The sequence below is a fragment of the Hippopotamus amphibius genome, chromosome 2 (assembly GCF_030028045.1).
Source record: "Hippopotamus amphibius kiboko isolate mHipAmp2 chromosome 2, mHipAmp2.hap2, whole genome shotgun sequence".
Taxonomy (NCBI): Eukaryota; Metazoa; Chordata; class Mammalia; order Artiodactyla; family Hippopotamidae; genus Hippopotamus; species Hippopotamus amphibius.
Genome location: NC_080187.1, coordinates 213,617,235 through 213,644,351, shown reverse-complemented (window position 1 = coordinate 213,644,351; position 27,117 = coordinate 213,617,235). Strand labels below are relative to the sequence as shown.

Genomic DNA, 27,117 nt, shown 5'->3' with positions numbered 1-27,117 from the left:
ACAGTTACAATCACCATGACACTTCACTCCTAAATACTGCAGTGTGTATCTCCTAAGAACAAAAACATTCTAAGGTTTTGAAAACATTACTATAAATTAAACAAAATTATAATATAATGACCACATTAAAAATCTAATCAACATAAAAATATTATCTACTAACCTAATAACATATCTAATATTTAAAACTGCCTGATACTATACCAACCTAACATTAAGTAATTGTACCAAGAGTGTCCTTTATAGCTGTTTTTACTCCCAGATTCAGGAATCAAAAATCATACTTGTTTTACTTTATTTTTTTTCATTTTTTATTTTTTTTTAATTTATTTATTTAGTTATATAGTTATTTTACTGGCTGTGCTGGGTCTTTTTTGCTGTGCGATGGGTTTCTTTTTAGTTGCTGTGAGTGGGGGCTACTCTTCGTTGTGGTGCGTGGGCTGCTCATTGCCATGGCTTCTCCTGTTGCGGAGCAAGGCTCTAGGCTCGTGGGCTTCAGCAGTTGCAGCACATGGGCTCAATAGTTGTGACACACAGGCTTAGTTGCTCTGAGACATGTGGGATCTTCCTGGAGCAGGGATCGAACCCGTGTCCCCTGCATTGTCAGGTGGATTCTCAACCACTGCGCCACCTAGGAAGCCCTGTTTTACTTTATTTCATGTGTCTTTACTTTCCTTTAATCTAGAGTCTAGAAGGATTCCCCTACCTTTCTTTTACCTTTTTTGTTTCTTTCATGAAACTAACATTTTCCAAGAATTCAGGCCAGTTTATTTTTTTGCAGAACGTCCATCCATTTGGATACGTCTAGTTTTTCATCATGATAATATTTAAATTAAACATATCTGGCATGGATATAACATAGGTGAAATAGGTGAAGTTATGTCTTTCTCGATGCAACACATCACATGATGTCAGTCTGCCCCTTTATTGGTGATGTGATGTCTGATCACTTGCTTAAAGGAGTCAAACTATAGCTTCCAAAGCACACTTGTTTGTATATAAGGGCTATAGATATATACACACATCTTTTTAGAAAAAGACATTTCTGTAGCACTTTGACTTAGCTGAGTTTCAGGATACAATACATACACTAAGTGCAATGAACTGCTATTTTCTGTTCTACTCTAAAAATATTTTTAAAAAAATGCTGGTCTCGACCTACTCAATCTCATTGGCAAGCTATGTTTTGAAAACGACTGCTTTAGGTCATGGGTATAAGCAAATAACTTAGCTTAGAAATTCAGTCACAGGTGAGAAATAAACTGTCATAAAATACTGAGGAACTTAAAAGACGTATTTTGCATGCAAATATGATTGCTAGAGCAAGGCCAGCCTTCCAACAGCCCTGGGATGGTCTGTTCTATGAACAAGCAGTAGTATTTACTTACACAAAAGCATCTGCTAAAAATAAAAATACCAAGAAGCTATTCAGTATCAGGCACTACATGTTCTATGCTCTCTCACTGGATCTTTACAGCAACCCAGTGAGGTTGGAATTATCTACATTACACATGTAAGGAAGCATGCTCAGACATGTGAAATGACCTGACCAAAGTCACATTACCAGAACTGGTATTGGAAACCAGATCTTCTTGACATCAAAGCCCAGGATCCTGCGACTACGCCCCCAGGGCCCCCAAGCATGGTTCCAGAGGAAGAAAGACTCACCATCTGAAAACGTTCGAACAGCAACATCTTGTGTGGAGACTCCAGGACCGTGTTTATTGTAGGCCACCACTCGGAAACTATACTCTGTATATTTTTTCAACCCATTAATGGTGTGGGAGTGACTTGAAACATCAACATCCTTGAATAAAATAAAACAATTTATATATACACAATTCAAGCCAAAAGAAATGCTGCAACATAAAAAATTAATTATACAAACTCTCTATTTGACATAATACAGATTTTTATCCCTTTTACAGAATGTTATTTAACAGTCAAAGCAAGTTAATCATAAACACTGACAATTTGCTCAGAAATACTCCTTGATGTACAGTGATCCTTGCTGGCAAAAACTAAAGAACAAACCTCGGTACCAAGAAACAGAATCTGTCAACTTTTCATTTCCTATACATATTTTTTTCCTCAGATTTCTAGATAAGCAGGTATTGAGTTTTGGAAATATATTTCAACTCTACTATTCCAATCAATGTATTAAAAAATGGCTTCACATTATACCTGTTCTTTATCAGTTCCCTTTTCCATGTAGTACAGTTTGTAATTCTGAATTTCCCCATTTCCAGACAATGGTGTCTCCCAGGTGACAGTGATGGAAGTTGGTGAAGTTGCATATGCTCGGATGTTAGGAGCTGGGCCAGGGAGCTGAACTACAAAGAAAATTTCAAGACAGCAAGATATAAATGACATTTATTGCACCCCTTGAGACCATTCTCAGCAATAACTGCACACTGGCCATGTTTTTAAAATAATAAAAACTAAGAAAACAAGTGATTTGACTGAAGTGGTTTCAGGATAATATATAAACGATTTTCCTCTTTACAACTCAAAACCCAAAAACTATCTGTGAAGTATCTCAAATTTATTCAAAGAAAAAAGTGAACACTGCAGAATTCTTCTTATGGTTTATAAAATCCTTGTTTTGCAGTGGGACTGCATCACATAAAAGCAACCATCACAAAAAGAGAGCCTTCCTTTGCCAGGCTCTGGGGATACAATGAATGATGGACAGAGTCCCTGTCCAGAAAGAACTCCCAGTCCAGATGGAAATCAGACACATAAATAGTTGCTAAGAAGGTTGTAAGTGCTGAGAGATTAGGAAACAACTGTAATGAAAACATAAAGAAGAGAGTACACAATTCTGCTTTGGGAGGGGGTGGTTAGGAAAGGCAAGGATTGGTGAAGACTTCTGGGGAGCAGGAAGAATGAGTAGTTTTCTCAGACGCCAAGGGGGAAACTGTTCCAGTTAATGGAGATGACAGGTGAGAAGACAGTGTTGTGTGGCTTAGGCTGAAACAGAGAATGGATGTGGGAGAGAGAATGCTGAAAAGGATAAGAGCCAGATAAAGGGGAACTTCTAAGGCCTTGCTATGAGTTTAGATTATGTCTTGTAGGTGTTGGGTAATTACTTAAAAATTATGAGCAGGAACATGACAAGACATGACCAGATTTGCATTTAGAAGGAACATGTGAATGCAGGCACAGAAGAAAAATGGCAAGGCAACAAGACTAGATAAATAATAATTTTTAAAATAGCCACCATTTATTGAATGCTTGCAATCAGTCCAGCATTAAGTGCTTTACATGTATTTCAGTTACATCTTATTTAATCTTTGCACTAACCCAAACGAGACGGATACTGTTACCATCCCTATTTATGGATGAGGCTGAGAACCATTCCCAAATGATGGGAAAGCTGGTGAGTGGTGGAGCCAGGAGCTGAGCACTTTCTGGTTCCAAAACGTGGACTCAAGAAGAGCAGTTAGGGGATTACGACAACTCCCTGTGTAGGATGTACAGACCCTGTGACTGGGGTGGCCAACTGTCTGCACAGCTCCAAATTCTACAGCAGCTCACACCCTTTTCCACTATATTCTTTTTGTCTGACTGACAGGTTCCAGTCCCAATATACACAAAAATCCTGAGTAGTTGCCTATTGTTTACACTTTGGTGGATAGTCTATATCTGAAAACCATTTCTCTGGTGCCAGCACTTCTGTAACAGACATCCATTACATTGAAGGAGGGGGGGAAAACTAACAAAACGTAAAACAAACTGGCTTTCTTAAATAACAGCATGACAATTTAAGACTAGTTTTGCTACCAAAGTAGAGAAACCTGAATATGGTTATTCTGACAGTTGTTTGCTTTATTTAGTCATGAATCATGTTATTCACTTAATGTTAAGAGCATATTTTGTGTAGTCTGACAGGTGGGATTTGTCATTCTTCTGCTGCTATGGAAAACTTCCCCCCCCCCTTTTTTTTTAATTTTATTGGCTGTGCTGGGTCTTTTTTGCTGTGCACGGGCTTTCTTTTTAGTTGCAGTGAGTGGGGGCTACTCTTCATTGCAGTGTGCAGGCTCCTCATCGCAGTGGCCTCTCTTGTTGCAGAGCACGGGCTCTAGGCACGTGAGCTTCAGTAGTTGCAGCACATGGGCTCAATAGTTGTGGCTCACGGGCTCTAAAGCGCAGGCTCAATAGTTGTGGCACACAGGCTTAGTTGCTCCGCGGCATGTGGGATCTTCCTGGAGCAGGGATCGAACCCGTGTCCCCTGCATTGGCAGGCGGATTCTCAACCACTGCGCCACCTAGGAAGCCCCACCCTAACTTTTTAAAAGGGGAGGGAAACAGAAGAAATTCCCTTGAAATCACTTTCAGTATATTCACTGGCTAAATGTAGGCAAATATGATCCTAAAAAAGGCGCTAATAAATTCTTTCCTTTCATCTGTACAGTAGCATTAAAAAATGGAAAAAAATTTTAAGTTGGTTTGAAAAGCTGAAAATGCAAAATATTTTCCAAGGGCTGACTCCAAAACTTACAGCTCCCCCGCCACAGGCTGAATACCTCGAGATGAAATGCAAATCTCTCTCCACTAACTCTTCTTTTGCCAAAACAAATTATAGTCACTCTCCACCCCTAAAATATTCTCACCAGAATCTGTTGCCCCTTCTATCTATATTCTTTTTAGCTACTTTCTTTTAATCAAACTCCTTGAATAAATGATTATGCTGCCTACTTTCCTCGTGATGACAGTACATCACAGTATTCCGTTTACTTGTCTGTTGCTGGTACCAAACTGTAAGCTCCTTGTGAACGGAAGTCAAGTCTTACTCATCTTTACATCTTGCTGCCTTAGCACATGAATGATTTGCTGCAGGATTAGAAAGTGAAGTTCCACGGCTTCTTGACTTTACTTATTCCAACCTTCAAGCAGAGTCCCTGAATTATTGCCATAGTTTCAGTGGTAAATTAATTTCATCTGTTTATTCCCTGGTCAGTAACTTCCACGAATTTATCTCCCATGCCCTCTAGCTGAAGTAAAATTTTTGTTACTGCAAGTTTGTTAACACAGAAACACTAGTGCAGTTAACAGTAAAAGAAAACTGGAGAAGGCTCTGAGGAAAATCAGTAACCTGTGTTAAAAGAAGGTAAAGTTTAGAAGAAAGCCTCATAGGAAAAGCATTAATTCTGACTTGACTGCTTCTTATAATTTCTGGCCTATAGTTTACAACCAAAAGTTAAGACATAGTAGACATAAGATAAATCAACTTGACACTCATTTCAGTTGGAGAAAATCTTAAAAAATGTAACTGGAAGTAACATTATTTAGCAGAAAAGACAACAGGTCCAAGTAAAGCCTTGAAGAGATTCAGAAGAGCACGGCATATATAAAGATGAGGGCAATCCCACTGATAACAATTATTAAATACCTACTTCCTGTGTGAGGTACTGCATTAGATATGGTGCAAAATAAAAGGATAACAAAGACTCTGTCTTAGCCATAAAATTAATGAGGTATATTCACAACCATGACTCAAAGAAGAAAATAATGTACCCTAGGACTATTGAGATACAGTATGGGATAAGAGCAGAGGGAAGATTCTGGAAGGCATGTGAGCTAGTCTTAAAGGATCAGTAAAATTTGGGTGTCCATCAGCAGAATTATACTGCCTTACACTATTTGCTACTTGTTTGATGTGAACTAATCTGATCTCCCATAACTAATTCATAAGGTCCTTGAAGGTAAGGAACTGTTATCTTCTGTAGTCCTATGGTATACCAGGTTATACATAAGGTAGCTCTTCATACAGGTCTCCCTACAGGTGGGGCTGACAGACAGGTGGGAAACTTACCCTCAGGCTGTGTTTCTACTCGTAGTGGAGCTGAACTCTCTCCGGATCCATGCTTATTTTGAGCCATAACTCTAAAGATGTACACAGTCGCTGGCATTAGGTTTTGAATGGTTACCTGCATTTCTCCTGGGCGACTGGTATTCTCAACACGTTCCCTTTGGATAAAGAGGAATTTGCAAAGAAATAGCACCGATTAGGAAAATTTCTATAATATGCAGTTTCATTTTCATTGCAATGCCTATGGATACCATACTACATCAAAATCTTAATAAATTTAAGTCAAATTAAAAAAGGAAACTTTTGGGGGTGGAACAGTGCACAGAATATGGATGCTGGCAAAGAGCGATGTCACACATGCATGATAAACTGCTGAGGTTCTTGCATAAACAGTACTGGTGTCACTGGCCATAATCACAACTGCCTTGCAGAAAAGACAGGCAAGAGTCTTCTCGGTGCCATCTCACATGGAGCAGGTGGTCACCAATTTTGTATACTTCAGGAAACACTGAGTTTTAAGGGGTTATCCTCAGGAAGACAAACAGAAGGTGATGATAGGTATGATCCAATTTTCTTAGAAAGTATTAAAGAATGCTGTGTATCTTTTGGCTAATAGACTCTCAATAAAAAGAAAATTAGAGATTATCACTTTAAAATTGGGGAAAAAACATTAAAAATTTAAATGAATCTATAAAATAAGGTAATCATGACTTTTATAATATATTTCTTAAAACAGACACTCTCTTTGAATGATTTTCAAACTGATTTCAAATGTTTAACAAATCTTATCACAAACAGTGTACATGGCTAGTGGTCTCGTGCTATGAGATGAAAACATAAAAACAGTTATTGGTTAGGTTCTTTAAAAAAAGGTAGCTTCTGGGCTCTATTTTGGGGGTCTGTGTGTCCACACCTGGTTCCACAGTTATGCTCAGTATATTGTACTCACCATAACAAAAACCAGATTATGTTTGCTTTCAACAAATATTGTAAAGGAAAATACCTGTTTTAGACAAAAAGCTGGTCTTTAAGAATTACTGATTATGTGAGGAAAGATCTGTGCCTATCTTGAGAGAGTAATAAAAGGGCCCAAAACTACTCCATGGAAGAAATTATATGAAATTACCTACTAACCTGTTGAATTAAATTCATCCGTTAAAATACTGATAGTTTTTCCTGAAGCTACTGATTAAAATTTGTTTAGTTCTACGTGACCATATACCAATTTGATTGTATGTGAACATTTGCATTTCAGAGATTTAAGTTTTTTCAATAGTTTTCTATAGTTCTTTAAACTACCTTATTTTAATTAAAACAAACAAAAAAACAGTACATCATATTTACAGAGGTTGTCTGTCTACAGTCAGTTAGGTCCATTGGAAAAGAATATCGTGGTAACAAAAGTTACTGCTCAGAGACACTTGAGATATCTATAGATATCAATATTACTTTCTCTTCAGCTAAACCTCTAAATCACGAGATGTAGAAGAATATCAACCGATTTCTTACGCTGTGAGGTTTCTAACACTTGATATGATCACAAAGGAACGCTGTCTAAAAGGAAGTATGGTATTTGACACTTCACTAAACTATCCACTAAACTAACAGCTCCACGCCAGAGCACAGATTAGTCTGTTTCACTCACTGTACGTGAAAGTTTAAACAAGTTCTCTCTGAGAAAGACAGTGAAGTGAAATTTTACTTTTAAATTTTACTTTAAATTGAAATGAAAGTGTGTCTCATTCATGTTCACATACTACAGAAGCACTAGCAGAAGGCTCAGACATAAAAGCAGCATCACAAATGGGTGCTGAATGAACAGAAATCTGCCCTCTGATGTATATCTTATACAGTAATGATATCACGTTTATCTCTGTTTGCTCCTATGTAAAAGGGGAAGAAACCTAGAACAAATTTTTACAGAAGCATTACAATAAGAAAAAATCAGTTGTAGGTATGATTCCCTAAGATGAAACATCTAGCACCTGAAAAGGCTTCTAACAGTAGACTGGTCTGAGGTCCCAGAACCAAGTGTCTGTCTAGAAAAACACTTCTGACTTCAGGAAAGAGTCAGGGTGAGTTATGAAGGACAATTCTCATAAATGTGTGAGATTATGATGGGACTTAGGTTAGAATGTCTTAGCCAAGAGTCAAAAGAGAAAATGGTACACTTTATACTAAGACAGTGCTGGGCCAGAAGTTAGGAGCTCCAATTCTAGTTCTGGTAACATTACTAGCTTGCTAGGGGATTGTGGGAAAGTCACTAACTCTTTCTGGGCTTCCGTTTCTTCGTGTATTAAATAAAAGAGAGTCCAGGGTGGTGAACTTTTTCTTAAAGGGCTTGATAGTAAACATCTACAGGCCAAGATGCAAAATGAAAAATATTACTGACCATCTCCACAGTTAAAAATCCAAGTATAACTTTCCAACTGGCCCTCCCTATCCACAGTTCTGCATCTGGGGATTTAACCAACTGTGGATCATGTAGTACTGTACTATGGATTTACTGAGAAAAAAATCCACATATAAGTGGAAGTGTGCAGTTCAAACCGGTGTTGTTCAAGAGTCAACTGTAGTTACCTATACAACCTATTAAAATGTAACTGTTTGGAAATGTAAAAACTATCCTTAGCTCCTGGGCTATAAAAATATCAAGTTTGATTTGGCCCAGGGTCTATAGTTTGCCAACTCCTGGACTAGACTAACAGAAATGTAAGGCTTTGTCCAACTCTAAAATGCTATTAATTTCTGGAATAACTTACTCTATACTTTCCATTGAGTGGCTAATAGAAAAATACAGCTATTTACATTAAAGGCATTGAAAAAACAAAGGTGAACATTTCATAGATGAAATAGCAGAGGAAGGACCCTTTGCAATTTCAGGAAACTCAGGTACCCAACAGAATTATATAGCTCATGACCAAGGCACATAGTGCCACCTGGTGGCTGAATTAACAAATGCAGGAAGTAGGGGAACTTGTAAATGCAGGCAGGGGCACATATCCTCACATGGAAATGTTGTTAAGTCTATGAAGATAACATATTACCTTCATTTTTACATGAGAAAATTTAAATTTATAAAGGTTAAATAAATTTTGTTTATAAAACAAGTAACGGGGATCTAGTCTTTGACTTAGTGTTATTTCTATTCCTTCATTGCTTCTATTCAGAAATCATAATATTAATGTAAGTGACAAAAATTATTATTACAATCTCCAAGAATCTTCCTTTGAAATATTCCCCAGATGTATTCTCTCTCTTCCAAGTCACTGCTCTCATCTTCATCCGGGCCTACCACATGCCGAGATCAACCTAACTACTGATCTGTCTCGCTAACTCCACTGCTTTTCCTCTCTAATCTTGTGTAGTGCTCTCTAAGCACTGCTAATAAAAGCTGTTCACTTGCCTCAGGAGTCTAAAATGGTCCCTTCTTTACTGATCATGTGCAAATTCTTACTGGCATTCCAACACTTGGCTCTGAACTTCCACTTTATTATAATCTCTTACTAATTCTGACCAAAAACTCTAGGCCAGAGCCTTCTTATTTTCCCATCCTTCCAACAACGGACACACAGATTAAACTGCACCTCCTCCTTCTTTATATATACTTGTCTTGTTCTCCGGCCCTGCCAATCTTCTACATGTTTTCAATTCCAATTTCATTTATTAATCATCCCTGCTTATTTCAAACCACGATTCATTAATAAGTGATAGATTTTCATTAAAAACAAAAGTATATATAGTTTAAAAAATTAAAGGTCCTAGTTTTTCTCCTTCCTTAAAACCTGTTCCACCCTGAGACCTAACTGTGGCATGAAGACCTGTATCTCTCCACATCATGCTTTCTCAACCTCAGCACTATTGAGATTTTGGGCAGGATACTTTTTTTGGGGGGAGGTGGGGGGGCCGTCCTGTACACTGTAGGATATTTATCAGTAGCTCTCTGGCTTTTACTCACTAGATGGCTGTAAGCATCCCCTCCCATCTCAGATGTGATAACCAAAACTGTCAGCAGATGTTGTCAAATTTGCACTGGGAGATGGGGGCAAAACTGTCCCTGGTTGAGAATCACTGGTCTAGGCATTTACATACACATCAAAATACACAGATGTATGTCATTAAAAAAAATTCCTGCATCATACTTCATATGGATATACATATATTAAGTATATGCCCATTTCTCTATCAATGGACATTTACTTTGTTTCCTTTTTTCATTCTTATAAAAATGTTTATTGTAACATTATTTGTGAGTGTCCTATGCATGTGTATATCTGCATATCTATAGGAAGACACCTAGAAGTGTAACTGTTGGACTGACTGGTATGTCCATTAAAAAGATTTAAAAAAAAATTCTGCCAAACCACCTTCTCCTAAGGCTCCTCTAATTTATACTGGTGCCAAGAGCCTAGAATGGACTCAATCCCAGCATTCAGCTCACTTAACACTGGATATTATCAACTTAAACTTTCTGCCAGCCTTACAAATGAAAAATGGTAACTCATCATTTTGAATTTCCAAGATTGTTACTAATAGTGAAAAAATTTTTAAATTTAATGGGCTTTCCACTAACTTCTGTGAATCACCTGCTTGTACCATCTGCCTCTTGGGATATCTGTCTTTTACTTGTGATTTGTAGAAGTTCTTTATATAGATTGGGTATCAATACAATCTTTTACAAATGTTACGAATTTCTTCCCAGTTTATCGGTTGATAATTTGGTTTTGTTTATTATGTTTTATCACATGGAATTTTACAGTTATATAATAAACTTTGTTACTCTCTCCTGTATGGCTTCTGAATTTTCTGTCTTCCTTTAAAAGGCATTTCATATGGAAATGATAAAAATAATTCCTATATTTTCTTCTAAGAAACAAGCTTTAAAAATATACCTTGAAACATCTATAATTTGTTGTTACATATAAAGCAGAGATATAACTTTTATTTCTTCTACTAAATGGGGGTTAATTATCTCAACATTAGTTCTTGAATAATTATTATTTCTCTACTGATTGAAATTACTCACTTAATGGGTATTTATTTAGTGCTACTTATAAGCCAGGCTCTGTTCCAGGTGATGGTGATACTCAACTGAATAAGACAAACACGATGAATGCATTAATAAAAAGAGAAAATTTGAGTGTTGTGTTCTGAAAAAAAAAAAAAAACCCACAACACTTAGTATGATAATCTCCAGGTTTAATCTGGATAATTAATCTGGGGATTAACATATTAAGTGAACCAAGTCAGACAGAGAAAGACAAATAACATGATATCGCTTATATGCGGAATCTTAAAAAAAATGATACAAATGACCTTATTTACAAAACAGAAACAGACTCACAGACAGAGAATGAATTTGTGGTTACGGAATGAATTTATGGTTACGGGGAGGGGGGCGGGTGGGACAGATTAGAAGTTTGGGATTGACATGTACACAGAGCTATATTTAAAATAGATAACCAATAAGGACCTGTTATTGAAAAAATACCAGCTAATATACATGAAGAACTGTGTTAGATGTTTGGAACATAAAGATGAGTAAGATTTAAACTACAAGAATCAACAAATACCAAAAAAAACCCTCACAACACAAAAGCTAAAAAAAAAACCAAAAACACAGTGGTATGTTACAGAACATCAGTTCTGATACATGTTTAACAACTGGCTCTGGTTTGTAGCACTTGTCACTGTAAATACTCCCCCATGTCCAATTTTGAGCTACCAAGTCAGCAGGTTTGTAAAATTTCCTGAATATTTAACAACTGGTTTGGGAATAAGCCACCAAGTGCCCCACTGTGTGACAGTGACCAAGGGGCTATGCTGGGGGGGTAGTCATGGAAGACCAGAAGAGGGATCATGTGAGGATGACAGACAAGAAGCTAGACAGCTACTTGTGAGGGAAATGCAGTTCTGGTAAAAGGAACAACAAGGGCAAAGGCCCTGTGGTAGACATAAGATTGCTTCTGAGGAATTATTAAATGCCTTTTTCCTTCTGTGAAATACCATGAAATTTGCAATGTGACTTGAAAGTCTGCTGGAAACATCTTAAGACAGATGCTGTTTGGTAGTAATATCTTGCCTTTCTGTGACTAGCACTATGCTTCCTTATCTTTGTAACTCCCAGAACACCCAGTGCAGTGTTCAGATGAACATTTCATTACCCTGTGAGCAGCTCCATCTATCTGACTCAAATTATGTCACTCAGATGTCTCAAGAGTGTTAAACCAAGCGGTACTGACTTGATTTTAAGGTGCATATACTTGCTGAACTTGACAGTCTGGTATTAAATACAATATACACCAAATGTAAGCACGCCAACAGAAATACAAGCTTTATTTCATGGGTTATGGCCCTAAACAAAACAGATATTTTAGCTTTTTTATTGTGATGTGAGGTAACAGCACAGTGAAGGAATCTACTCAGCAATGTGATGAATACATGCGGCGTGGTACCTCCCAAAGCGTTTATAACCTGGTTGGAAAAACAACACAAATACTCGCACACATTAAATAACAGAAGAGTAACAACTACGGTGGTATCAGATCATGCGTTATCATAATTAAGTGCCAATATTAGTGGCACAAACATACATACAAGAGAAAAGCTATAGGTGCTGAAAAAGGCAGAGAAAGATTTATGGGGGCTTTGTGGGGCTTAGTCTGGGCCAAGAAGGATTAACTGAATTTAGCTTTAGTTGAGAAAGGGGGAAGGCGGAAGTGAGTGAAGAGAACAGACTAGAAAAAAATGCTGCATAGTGATAAGAATTAGACTGCTTTCATCAGAAAGTGAGTTAAACTGGGGTTAAAGGAAAATAAGATTGGACAGATAAAATAAAGTAGGCTGTGGAGTAAAGCAGCCTGGTGATTCTGGAAAATCTCCAAAAGCAATGGAGAGGTAACGTGAGTTTCTGAACGAGGTGGAGATGGAGAGGAATTTAATGAAATGCTGTTTCAGGAAAATGAGTCACTAAGTACTCTTGTGTCATCAAGGAAGACCAACCCCCCCCCCTGCACCGGCCCCGAGTTCAGCAGCCCACAATCTGCATAAAGGTACAGGCAGATATTCATTAAGATTATTTTAATAGCTACCTTAATTTCTGGAATCTGAAAATTCTGTAAAACATAGCCTATAGGTTATACTTGACAGAATCTTATGAAAAAAGGGTAGCCCTGGTTACTAAAATGTACTTCTACCTAAATAGCTCTATTTACCCTCTCCCCAAGTCACCCCAGAAAGGCAGGAAGGAATACCAGGACTTCACTCTGTTTGGGAATTTACCTTTAATGATCTAAAACGAGAAAAGATACATCTCGGTGATTATACTTTCTGGACTAAAAGCTGATAAAGATTCTGCACAGCAAAGAGTCAGGGTGGGCACAACTGGTCTTTTGGTAGACAAGATGCAACCACCCGGCTCCAGATATACAGGCACTTACCTAGCAATCCCCTCCTTGGTGTAGAAGACAGAGTAGGTAAGGTTGTCCCCATGAGGATCTGATGCAGGTGTCCGCCATGTCAATTTGATGAAGCGGGTAGAGACCAGGGAGGCCACGACATCCCGAGGAGCTGAAGGCAGTGGTCCAGTTGTGGCTGGTGCTAGATGGTCAGTAGTGGCACTGGTCAGTGAAGTGGGAGGTAATGTTGGGATGGCAACATCTTGTCATGTGCAAATATTGGGGAATATGAAGGGCAAACCACGACGGTTTTAAAAAGAGAACAGAAAAAACAAAAAACAAAAAAGAAATAAACAAAACCACGATGGGAAATAAAATAAAATGAATGAACATAAAAAAGGCCATTAAACTGAAGGCTAACATGCAGGCCAGGGTAACTACTGAAAACTAATGCGTGCTAGTCAAGACACATCACTGCAGAGCAAGCAGACTTCCTGGTCATTATAATGGTTGTGGGCAAGGGACAGGGAGGGTGACAGCTGAGAATAAAACATCTCACAGAAGGACACATCAGTGCCCAAGTAATTTTCCTTAACCCTGAAAGCAGCATGCAACATCTGTCAAACTTTGCACAGAGCCTTATGATAAAACCTCAATTTTTTCCCACTTTATCAAAATATGGAATAATATGTGTAGTATGGATGAGCCTAGTTACACTCAACACAGACCCCAGACCATCATGACCTCACTGCAGAGCTGTGTGTGCCTTTAGCTCTGCAGTAGATTCAAGAGCCACATCTTCAACTGGAGTCTAATACTAGTCTGCTCTCTGTATTTTACCCAGGGAAGTTTGATAACCTTCCTCAATTTGCTAAGTTATAGTTCATTTGCCATCTTATCAATTCATTTAACTATGACAGTATAAAATCATGAATCACAAATTCCAAAGTCACACAAATACAATACTTAGGTAGCATATCTGTTTGGTACAGCCCTCACTGCAATGTAATATACTATGATGGCTTGCAGACCTCAGGGACTCCATGGGGACAGAGGATGCTAGTCAAAGTCTCTGTTTGTATGCCCAGCGTCAGTCCACTCTCTTGTTGGACACTTCTGATTTCAGAAGTCCATTCCTAATATGAACCTAAAATCTCCTTCACCTTGAAGAAAGTATACATTTAATCTCACAATTTTCAACTGAAGGAATTCACTAGAATTGTGTCATAACCTTAATGGGGAAATTAGAAGAGAGGCAGGTAGCAAAACATGAAAATTTTGGACCTCATTTTCAATGAAATGGTAGGACAACAACCTCCTAAAAATGTCTGTGAATTACAAGAGAATCTTTTAAAGTGAGGCGGTCTAAATAAATATGCCAGAGAGAATAAATTCTCCAAGGGAAAGGGCAGGGGAAGACCAACGTAAAGTCTCTAGACAGCTACCATTTATTGAACACTTCCTACATGGCACTCTGGCTCTTTATATGGACTCATTCAATCCTTACAACTCTATGAAATAGGTATTATCATTATATCTCTATATTATATGTGGAAACTGACATTTAAAAGAGCCAAAACACCCTTCCTAGGCCACAAATAGGAAGTGGTGGAGTGTTAAAACCAACCTTGGTTTTTAGCTTGAGAGGTCTCTGGATTTAGCCAACAGGAGCTTTTAGTCCTGGTTGTGCCACTCAGGATAATGGCAGCAGTCTTGAGACTCTTGATTGTTTTTGTCAGTTCCCCTTGCCCCCAAGTCCCGTGAAGGCAATGCAAAGAGCCCAGGATGGATGCCTGCACACACAGTAGGTATTACAGGAGAAAAACCCTCAGCTTGTGGGATTTACCACTTTTGTAGCAAGAAAAAGCAAGCCCCAGACAAAGAACAGGCCTGCTATGGATACCTAATTTAATTCTGTTTTGGCTGGAGACGTACTTTGTATGGTTTCAGTCTTTTAAATGGTACTGAAACTTGTTTTGTGTCCCAGCATATAGTCTATCCCGGGAACTGTTTCCTGTGTGCTTGAAAAGAATCTGTATCTGTAGTTGTTGGGTGGAGATTCTAAGATGTCAGCTAGGTCAAGCTGATTACACTGATTATACTAGTCAAGTCCTCTATACTCTTTTTAACTTTTTCTAATTGTTTAACAGTTTTTGAGAATAGGATATTGAAATCTCCAACTATTATCACTGACTTCTGTATTTCTTTTTTGACTATAACAATTATAAATGCATATACATCTAACAACAGAGCCCCCAAATATATGACTCCAAAGAAATCTAGGAAAAGCTCAATGTTTGGAAATTAAACAACTCACTCATAAACAACCCAAGAGTCAAAGAAGAAATCACAAGAAAAAAAATTTTTTTAGTATTTTTAACTGAATGAAATGAAAATACAACATATTAAAAATGAACGGATGCAGTTAAAGCAGTGCTTAGAGGGAAATTAAAATACCTTTACCAGAAAAGAAGTCTCACACGAATTACCTAAGCTTCTACCTTACTGAAGAGTATAGATCTTAAGTGTTTTCACACACAAAGTAGGTAACCATGTGAGGTGATGGATGGGTTAACTAACTTAACTGTTGGAATCCGTTCACAATGTCTATGTATCAAATCATTACGTTGTACACTTTAAATATATTACCATTTATTTGTCAATCATATCTCAATAAAGCTGGAAAAGATTAAATTAAATTTAGTCATTTTCTTTAAAAAAATACAAGGCTAAGAAAATTACCAACCCTATAGATATTACAAATTATAAGGGAATATTATGAACAAATTTATGCCAATAAATCAGACAGCTTAAAGGAAATTAAAAAATTCCCAGAAAGACAAAAATCATCAAACCTACTCAAGAAGAAACATAAAATCTGGATAGAACTATCACAAATAGGGAAATTTAGTTTGTAAGTAAAAATCTTCCCACAGAGAAAAGTCTAAGCCCAAATGGTTTCACTGGTGAATGCTATCAAATATTTAAAAGAAGAATTAGAGTGTCCACTCTCACCACTATTATTCAACATAGTTTTGGAAGTTTTAGCCACAGCAATCAGAGAAGAAAAAGAAATAAAAGGAATCCAAATTGGAAAAGAAGAAGTAAAATTGTCACTCTTTGCAGATGACATGATATTATATATAGAAAACCCTAAAGACTCTACCAGAAAACTGCTAGCACTAATTGATGAGTTTAGTAAAGTAGCAGGATACAAAATTAATGTACAGAAATCTCTTGCATTCCTATACACTAACAACAGAAGAGCAGAAAGAGAAATTAAGGAAACAATCCCATTCACCATTGCACCAAAAAGAATCAAATACCTAGGAATAAACCTGCCTAAGGAGGCAAAAGATCTGTATGCAGAAAACTTTAAGACATTGATGAAAGAAATCAAAGACGACACAAACAGATGGAGGGACATACCATGTTCCTGGATTGGAAGAATCAACATCGTGAAAATGACTGTATTACCCAAAGCAATTTACAGATTCAATGCAATCCCGATCAAATTACCAATGGCATTTTTCACAGAACTAGAGCAAGAAATCTTACGATTTGTATGGAAACGCAAAAGACCCCGAATAGCCAAAGCAATCTTGAGAAGGAAAAATGGAGTTGGTGGAATCAGGCTTCCTGACTTCAAACTATACTACAAGGCCATAGTGATCAAGACAGTATGGTACTGGCACAAAAACAGAAAGGAAGATCAATGGAATAGGATAGAGAACTCAGAAGTAAGCCCAAACACATATGGGCACCTTATCTTTGACAAAGGAGGCACGAGTATACAATGGAAAAAAGACAGCCTCTTCAATAAGTGGTGCTGGGAAAATTGGTCAGCAACATGTAAAAGAATGAAATTAGAACACTTCCTAACACCATACACAAAAATAAACTCCAAATGGATTAAAGACCTACATGTAAGGCCAGACACTATACAACTCCTACAGGAAAACATAGGCAGAACACTCTATGACATCCATCAAAGCAACATCCTTTTTGACCCACCTCCTAGAATCATGGAAATAAAATCAAGAATAAACGAATGGGACCTCATGAAACTTAAAAGCTTTTGCACAGTGAAAGAAACCATAAACAAGACTAGAAGGCAACCCTCAGAATGGGAAAAAATAATTGCCTACGAAACAACAGACAAAGGATTAACCTCCAAAATATACAAGCAGCTCATGCAGCTTCATACCAAAAAAGCAAATAACCCAATCCACAAATGGGCAGAAGACCTAAATAGACATTTCTCCAAAGAAAACATACAGATGGCCAACACACACATGAAACGATGCTCAACATCACTCATCATCAGAGAAATGCAAGTCAAAGCCACCATGAGGTATCACCTCACACCAGTCAGAATGGCCATCATCACAAAATCTGGAAACCACAAATGTGGGAGAGGGTGTGGAGAAAAGGGAACTCTCTTGCATTGTTGGTGGGACTGTAAGTTGGTACAGCCACTATGGAAAACAATTTGGAGGTTCCTTAAAAAACTACAAATAGAACTACCATATGATCCAGTCATCCCATTACTGGGCATATACCCAAAGAAAACCATAATCCCAAAAGAAACTTGTACCATCATGTTTATTGCAGCACTATTTACAATAGCCAGGACATGGAAGCAACCTAAATGCCCATCAACAAATGAATGGATACAGAAGATGTGGCATATATATACAATGGAATACTACTCAGCTATAAAAAGGGATGAGATGGAGCTATATGTAATGAGGTGGATAGAACTACAATCTGTCATACAGAGTGAAGTAAGTCAGAAAGAGAAGGACAAATATTGTATGCTAACTCGCATATACGGAATCTAAAAAGGGTACTGATGAACTCAGTGACAAGAACAAGGATGCAGATACAGAGAATGGACTGGAGAACTCGAGGTTTGGGAGGGGGCAGGGGGTGAAGGGGAAACTGAGACCAAGCGAGAGAGTAGCACAGACATATATATACTACCAACTGTAAAAAAGTCAGTGGGAAGTTGTTGTATAACAAAGGGAGTCCAACTCGAGGATGGAAGATGCCTTAGAGGACTGGGGCGGGGAGGGTGTGGGGGACTCGAGGAGGGGGAGTCAAGGAAGGGAGGGAATATGGGGATATGTGTATAAAAACAGATGATTGAACTTGGTGTACCCCCCAAAAAATAATTAAAAAAAATAAAAATAAAAATAAATAAAAGAAGAATTAATACTAATCCTTCACAACTCTTTCACAAAAAGAGCAGAAACACTTCCAACTCATTTTGTGAGGCTAGTATTGGACACCAAGCGGGGAAAGCAGGGAGAGTTGGGGGGGGGGATGAATTGGGAGATTGGGATACCAAATTGTACACTCTAAATATATGCAGTTTATTGTATGTTAACTGTATCTCAATAAAAGTTCTTAAAAAAAAAAAAAGAATCTGCCTGCCAACGCAGGGGACATGGGTTCAATCCCTGGTTTGGGAAGATCCCACATGCTGCAGAGCAACTAAGCCCATGAGCCACAATTACTGAGCCCACGTGCTGCAACTACTGAAGCCCTCGCACCTAGAGCTCATGCTCCACAGTAAGAGAAGCCACCACACTGAGAAGCCCACGCACTGCAATGAAGAGTAGCCCCCGCTCATTGGAACTAGAGAAAGCCCGTAATGTAGCAACAAAGACCCAAAGCAACCAAAAACAAAGTTGCTCCTAAAATTTAATATAAAATATGCAAAGGATCTAGTATAGCCAAAATAATTTTGAAAAAGGAAATGGTTGGAGGACTTGCACTACCCAATTTCAAAACTTACTATAAAGCTCTAGTAATCAAGACAGTCCAGCATATGAATAGGCATATACATCAGTGAAAGAAAATTGAGAGTCCAGAAGTAAGCCCCTATGTTTGTAGTCATTTGGTTTTTAGCAAAGGTATCCAGAAATTTCAATGTGGGAGGAACAGTCTTTTCAATAACTGGTGCTGGTACAACTACATATCCACATGCAAAGTAATGAACTTAGATCCTTACTTCACACCATATATAAAGATTAACTCAAAACAGCTCATAGACTTAATGGAAGAACTAAAACTTCTAGAAGAAAATACAGGGGAAAGCCTTCATGTCTTGGGTTAGAAAAGTGTTCTTAGACATGATAACAGAAGCACAAGATGTAAAAAACCTGATCTACTGTATTTTATTAAAAATAGAAACTTATGCATATTAAGAAAAACACAAAGAGTATTCAATAAATCACAAGATAAGCCAGAGACTGGCCAGAAGTATTTTCAAAGCATATATCTGAGAAAGGACTTGAACATATCATTCAGAATATATATTCACAATCAGAATATATAATGAACTTTTTAAAATTAGTAAGAAAACAAGCCAATTTAAAAATGGGCAAAAGACCTGAACAATCATTTCACCAAAGAGAACATAAAAATGACTAATAAACACATGAAAATGTGCTCAACATCACTAGTCATTAGGAAAATGTGAACTAAAACCACAAAAAATACTACTACACACCCACCAGAATGGCTACAACCAAAAAAGATATATAACACTTAGTGTTGGAAAAACTGGAATCCTCACACATTGTTAGGAATGTATTAAGTCCTCCAACTGATGAACACGAACAGTCTCCATTTATTATTTGGATCTTTAATTTCTTTCAGAAATGTTTTATAGTTTTCTGAGCATAAGTTTTGAACTTCTATTTTTAAATTTATTATTCTATTCTTTTTGATGCTAATATACATGAAATTCTTATCTTAATTTTGATCTTAGATTGTTACTGCAAGTATATAGAAACACAAATGATTTTTGTACAATGATACCGACTTGCTAAACTCATTTATTAGTCCTAATAGTTTCTTCATAGATTCTTTATGATTTTCTATATACAAAAAGATGCTATCTGTCGAGAGTTTTATATATCATACTTCAATAACTGTTAAAAAGAATGAAATGACTTAGACTGGCTAGCTGAAACAAACAATATTTTTTTTCTAGTGTAAAAGAGCAATAGTTACAGAGTCATGGGACATTTCTGTCACTCAGAACACCTGAGCTTAAAATCAACCTATCTGAAGTCGTCACGAAATGAAAATGTCCAGAAACTACTCAAAGGTTTCACAAGTATGCCAATCAATTATCAAGGATCCTAAAGCATAAGTGAACTATACAGACCTCTAGGCCAAATGTAGTAAAAAATCTGTTTCTTAAAAAAAGAAAAAAAGAAAAAGGTCTGAATATATTAAGAATTAGGCTGTTTTCTCTTCGGCCACCAGAGCTCATTTGTGAAAATGAAAGATCTGATCACATCACTTTCCCAAACTACCTATAAAGTCAAAACACCTCAGCACAGTGTTCAAGGTCCTCTACAGATTGGTCCCATCTAGCTTTCCAGTCTTATTTCCAAGACATGCTGTGCTCTAGGTCTGCCTGGTTACTAAACAAGAATGGACTTTCCAGGTCTGTACCCATATTAATAGCACTACTATGTTTACAGCAATGAACACCATATAAATTGGACTCAAGTTAAAGAAAACTGGGAAATCTGTCTGAGAAAAGGCATTACACCTTGAAAATTTGAACATCAAAAGTACTGTCAGCTTTGACCTGCTGCTCAACCGCATGGCAGCAGCGTCACACTGGCACTTTCACTGAAACCTAATGATCTCAATCGGCTCTTAAGTGGAACTAACTGAAGTGATCTATGTGAGATCCTGAAGAATTATGTTTCTCCTGATGTAGCTTTTTGTACTTGAATTAATCATCAGAGCTATTCTTCATTTTTCTGAGAAATCGCTTTCAAAATCCAGCTACACTATGGTTGATGGCTCCAGTTTAATGATACATGAGATTTGTGACAAAGTGTCACTTCTAGTAGATTATAATTATGAGCTTAACCAATAGATCTATGCACTTAGTTTCTAGGTAGAGGTGACTACATTTTGTGCTGGGCATGTTGTTCTCGGTTAAGCTCATCCAGTTATCCTAATTTGACACCCACTCACACCAGCCAAGTGAGCTGTGAGCATGCACATTTAAGTTTTCTTTTGAAAACCTGTTTAGAAATTTTCAAAATTCATTTTAAAAATTTGTTCCTTTTTCATAATCTTTCTTTGAAAATAAATTAGTTTTAGCATTTCTCTCAAAATCTTCTGAACTCTTTCAAAAGTTAAGAGAGTATGTCTCTTGCTAGCCCTGCATTTCCTTATGTAAAAGAATTAATTTATATTCCCCAGGAACGTTCATAGCAGCATTATTCAGAATTCATTGCTCAGAATTGGGTCAGATTTACATGGTGCTTATTGCTCTAAACATGAGAGCAATGTGAACAAAGTACAGTTCCACAAAGCATTTCTTTAGGGAAATGTTCACAGGTATACCATAAAAAAAAAGAAAACAATCATACTTGGAAGACCGTGGAGACTGGCCATGCTTATTTGCATGCTAAAGACTCATAGCAGTTTCATAGGAGAAAAATCTGTTCAGTTTGTTAACCTAGCATTTCTCATTTTTTTTTTTATAAATTTATTTATTTATTTTATTGGCTGTGTTGGGTCTTTTTTTGCTGTGCACAGGCTTTCTTTTTAGCTGCGGTGAGTGGGGGCTACTCTTCGTTGTGGTGCACAGGCTCCTCTTTGCTGTGGCTTCTCGTGTGGAGCACGGGCTCTAGGCACGTGGGCTTCAGTAGTTGCAGCACATGGGCTCAATAGTTGTGGCTCACGGGCTCTAAAACATAGGCTCAGTAGTTGTGACGCACGGGCTTAGCTGCTCCACGGCATGTGGGATCTTCCTGGAGCAGGGATCGAACCTGTGTCCCCTGCATTGGCAGGAGGTTTCTCAACCACTGCGCCACCTAGGAAGCCCTCTCATTCTTATTCAATCATGAAATCCCCTTTCCCCCACACAGTATTCCAGTTTGGGTAATCATGAACTGAACGGGTGATACCTGAGACAGTATCTAGCAGAGAGAGCCTTTACAAGCCCCTGCCTGAAAACCTCCAGTCATTGTTCAACTCCTTCAGTAGATAATCTATTTCACATTTTTTCATTCAAAGATCAAAATGCAATAAGCTTGTTATAAAAGTTATTTATACAATACATAAAAACACAAAGCATAAGAATCAAAGTTTCACTTTTCATCATCTCCAAAATACCACTGTTAGAAGTCTGGTGCATGTTCTTCCAAATACATATTATACATACACCTAAGTATGAGATACACTTATACATACACACAAGCATGAAAATGAAATTATACCAAACATGTTGCTTTCCAAACTGCTGTATGATGCAATATGTCTTTAAGAGCTTCCCATCAGTATATACAGACCTCATTATTCTCAATTGCTCCATATTATTCTAAAACACAAATATATTACAATATATCACAATTTTATTCATCATTCCTTTATGCTACTTACATTTATACTGTTTAATTAATTAAGGCTCCTATGTGCAATATTTCTGTAAACTTTCCTATACATGTTATCTTTGTGTACAGGTATAAACATTTCTGTAAGATAAATTCCTAAAAGTGAAAATGCCGAGCCAAAGGTTTGTAAATTTGAAAGCTGAGAGATGAAGGTTATTTTGGCTTCAGTTTTAGGACAGAGGGCCACATACATTTTTGGGTCCACCACTTTATTTTAAAAAAACCCAAACAACAAATAGGATAAGAAATAGGAACACACACTCCATTTTGGATGAAAGTGAGTAAGATCTGTAATCCCAACCTAAAACATATGAAAAAATAAGGGAGAGAGAAGTAAATTAAATAATGGAGCAAAGTCGCTCTAATTGCCTCCAGAAGGACAGACTGATGAGACTCAAATCAACCGACCTTGAAGAACTGGCAGCACTTTAGGAGACAGGGATGATGTGGGGGGTAGAGGACTTAGGAGCTTTTAAATTTCCAACTTGCCCCTGAAGATGGGAGGTTTACACTCAGGAGAAATGAAATCAGACAGGCTCTGGGCTCAGAGCAGACCATCAGAGGGATTAAGACAACATATTAAAAATATGAAACTGCCTACCTCCCTCCTTAACAAGTGCTAGTAGGCTGGCAACTAGGCAGACTTACTATCACTAGGTAGGAGACTGAAGCATCCCTCTCTGGATAAACTGAACAGAAGCAGAGAAGACTTACAAATACTGCTATCTGGTGAGGCCCCAGCAATAGTTACAAAAAAAATTAGCTACCCAATTATTCTATAATAAAGCTCAGCAGTTAAAAAGCTTTACCCCCAAAAATACGCCCTGGAAGATGGAATATTTACACAGTCTCAAGGTGTATCTCCTAAAATATTATTAATTACAGAGAAAAATAATAATTTCCCAATGGAGAAATCTGGCAGAAACCACCATAACCAGACAATCAAGCTGACATTACCAAATAAGACATACTGATATCACGTACCCCTGATTTGGATGTATTGAAAAGGGCACATCAATTCTATAGTATTTGTCCCCCAAAAAAGTCCATACCTTAATGTAATCATGAGAAAACACCAGAAAATGCAAATTAAGAACATTATACAAAATACCTGATGAATACTTTTTGAAAGTGTCAAGGGTATGACAGATGAAAGACTGAAGACCATTCACAGATTGAAGGAGACTTAGGAGATGTGACAACTAAATGCAATATGTGATCCAAAACTGGATTTGGGACAGAAAAAGGGCATTAGTGGAAAAACTAGTGAAATCAGAATAAACTCTGTAATCTGGTTAATAGTTAACTGATGTCAATTTCTTAGTTTTGCCTACAGTATCAAAGTTATACAAGATGTTACAGTATCACAGTTATATAAGATGTTAACATTAGAGGAAGTTGGTAAAGACTACATTACAAGAACTCTGCACAATCTCTGCAACATTTTTATAATTCTAAAGTTACTTCAAAATAAAGTTTTTTAAAAGGCCCATTTCTATAAACAGAGCCTTCACACTTTTCTTAATACCATACTTTTAAATATGAATTTCCAAAGACTATTTCGGCAAATATTTGGGGGTAGTTCTCTTATTTGAACAAATTTTCCCAGTTTTTTTCTTCTGTTCCCTTTATAATATGGTTCCAGAACCTTTTTATAAACTCTTAAAATGAAGTGGCCAAAACATACAAAAAATACTATATTTGTCACTGCAGTAAAAAATTAAGAAAGCTTCCTGGCATCCATATCACACTGATGAAATCTACAGAGCCAGCAATAATCTAAGAGCCATACAATTTCCCACATGTGGTACTAAGAATAGTTTATCTCACTATCCTATACTGCAATTATGTAATTATTTAAAATTAATTATATACTGCTTGTACAGAGGTATATGAAAAGAATGTTCTGTGTAGAGCTATGTTAACAGTGATTATATTAGCATTAACTTATGTGAACCTTTAGGCACAGTTCAACAAGATAGTTGGAAAGAGAAATTTATACTTGTTACCATCATTGCATTTCCTTAATTCTGGCAGACTTCTGCTCCTCCAAGGGTTATTTCAGATATCTTATTTTTCCATACTCGAATTTCCATTTAGTTCTTTTCTACATTTCCATTTCTTTACTAAACTACCATTTGTTCTCTCACTATATTCATGTTTTCCTTTATATCTTTGAACATATTTATAATAGCTGCTTTTAAATTCTTTGTCTACTAATTTCATCATGTCTTCCATTTCTGGGTTTGTTTTCTACTGATTGACTTTTCTTCAGATTGTGACTCACGTTTTCTTTTTTTCCGGGGGGGGGGGGGGGGGGGGGCGGCATGTCCATTAACTTTGATTATATGCTAGACACTGTGTATGCTCCCTGTTGGTTTAAATTTTGTCATTTTCTTAAATAGAGTGTTGCACTTTGTTCTGGCAGGCAGTTAACCCAATTTGTTCCTATCAAGGTGTGTTTTAAGCTGTTAAGATGGTTCTACAGTAGCCTTGAATCTAGAGCTGTATTAGACCTATTCTTAAAATATAGCCTTTCTATAGTATGAGGTCTCTCTCTACTCTGGTTGAAGAGAATGTGAACATTTCTCACCTCTGTGCATGCTCCAGTAATTTTTCAGCTTTCCAGTAGCTATTCTTTCCTTAGTAGGTGTTCTTTGTCTGGACTGTGGAGAGTTTTGTTCTGTTTATGTGAAGCTTAGTATTTAGTAAAAGACTCAAGAGGAACCCTATACAATTTTCTTGAGCTTCTTTGCACATCTCTCATCTCCAGCAGCCTGCCCCAGAAATTCCACTACCTTTCTAGCCCTAACTCTGATCTCTGTCTCCTTAGCTCACTGAAACTGCTAAGCTGTCTGCTCCCTTCTCCTAACCCTGTACTCCATCCTGGAAAGTGCTTCCAGGAAGAAAGCTGGGGGTCATCTCTTAAGGATTATGGTCCTGCATATTTTGAAATGTCTACAAACATTTATTTTATATATTTTGTCCAATTTTCTTTTCTTAAAAAAAAAAAAACAGCTTTATTGAGATTTAACTCACATACCATTCAATGCACCTACTTTAGGTGTAGAAGCCGATGGTATTTAGTACATTCACAGCGTTGTGTAACTATCACCACCATTGATTTTAGAACATTTTAATCACCCCAAAAAGAAACCCAATACCCATCAACAGTCACCCCTAATTCTCCCCAATTTCCCATCCCAGCCTCTTGCAGCCATAGATCTACTTCCTATCCTTATAGATTTGCCTATTCTGGCCATTGTCTATAAATGGAATCATTATTTTGTCCAATTTTCTAGCTGTTTACATGAGGAGAGCCAGTCAAGTACTGGTTACTCTGGCATGGCCAGAAGTATAACTTCCAAGTACTTGTAAGATATTACAATAATTATCGATACCCTTTCAAAGAAGTACCATTGTAATAAAAAAAATTGTATTAAAAGCATTTCTAAGCTCTGATCATTATAGGAAACATTTATGTATTTTTACATTAATTGTTGTATTCATTTGTTTCCTTTGCAGGAACTAAATATTTGTTCAGTGACTGAATAAACAGAAGCTAAGGAAACATTTAAGAACAAAAATATGTAATTGTGGGGACAGGAAGGACTTTAAAATATACATTTACATAATAAAGAAAATGTTTGAAGCCTAATTTCTTTTTTTTTAAATTTTATTTATTTATTTATTATTTTTTGGGGGGTACAAGTTCAATCATCTGTTTTTATACACATATCCCCGTATTCCCTCCCTTCCTTGACTCCCCCTCCTCGAGTCCCCCCCCTCCCCGCCCCAGTCCTCTAAGGCAGCTTTCATCCTCGAGTTGGACTCCCTTTGTTATACAACAACTTCCCACTGACTATCTATTTTACAGTTGGTAGTATATATATGTCTGTGCTACTCTCTCGCTTGGTCTCAGTTTCCCCTTCACCCCCCGCCCCCTCCCAAACCTCGAGTTCTCCAGTCCATTCTCTGTATCTGCGTCCTTGTTCTTGTCACTGAGTTCATCATTACCATTTTTAGATTCCGTATATGTGAGTTAGCATACAATATTTGTCTTTCTCTGGCTTACTTCATTCTGTATGACAGACTGTAGTTTGAAGCCTAATTTCTAAAGAGGATTTACGTAATTTACATGAAAATAAAAACCTTCACACAAAGCCTAGGCAGTTTCCCCTAACATTCTAAGTAATCTCTTATTAGCCAAAAAAGTCAGAATGATGTTTGTGTGTATATAAGTAAACGTATGCTATTCAACTTGCAAATTAATCTCATTATTTTTCTTTCATTTGTAAAAGTTTCACCCAACTTATTTGCTCTATTTAATAAAAGTTATATGTATTAAAAGTTATATGTAATAAAAGTTCAACAATATCACAAGATAAGGCTTCATGCTTTCTTATTAGTAAGTAGTTTTGATAGGGAGTGAGTAGGATGATCAAATAGTCAGTTTAGAAACCCC

The 27,117-nt window shown here is 37.2% G+C and overlaps 1 protein-coding gene across 5 annotated transcripts in view; it reads right to left on the bottom strand.

Annotated features, from left to right (window-relative positions):
* The window catches only part of NEO1 (neogenin 1), a 232,891-nt gene that overhangs the window by 45,373 nt on the left and 160,401 nt on the right, over positions 1-27,117 (bottom strand). For 3 of the 5 annotated variants that reach the window (XM_057723249.1, XM_057723252.1, XM_057723251.1), the window contains exons 8-11: positions 13,255-13,474; positions 5,819-5,973; positions 2,185-2,333; positions 1,669-1,807 (exon numbers count right to left, since the gene is read on the bottom strand). In XM_057723249.1, the coding sequence (XP_057579232.1) occupies positions 1,669-1,807; positions 2,185-2,333; positions 5,819-5,973; positions 13,255-13,474 (663 nt within the window). The remainder of the gene's footprint in view (positions 1-1,668; positions 1,808-2,184; positions 2,334-5,818; positions 5,974-13,254; positions 13,475-27,117) is intronic. The other 2 variants (XM_057723253.1, XM_057723250.1) reach the window with 1 other exon arrangement.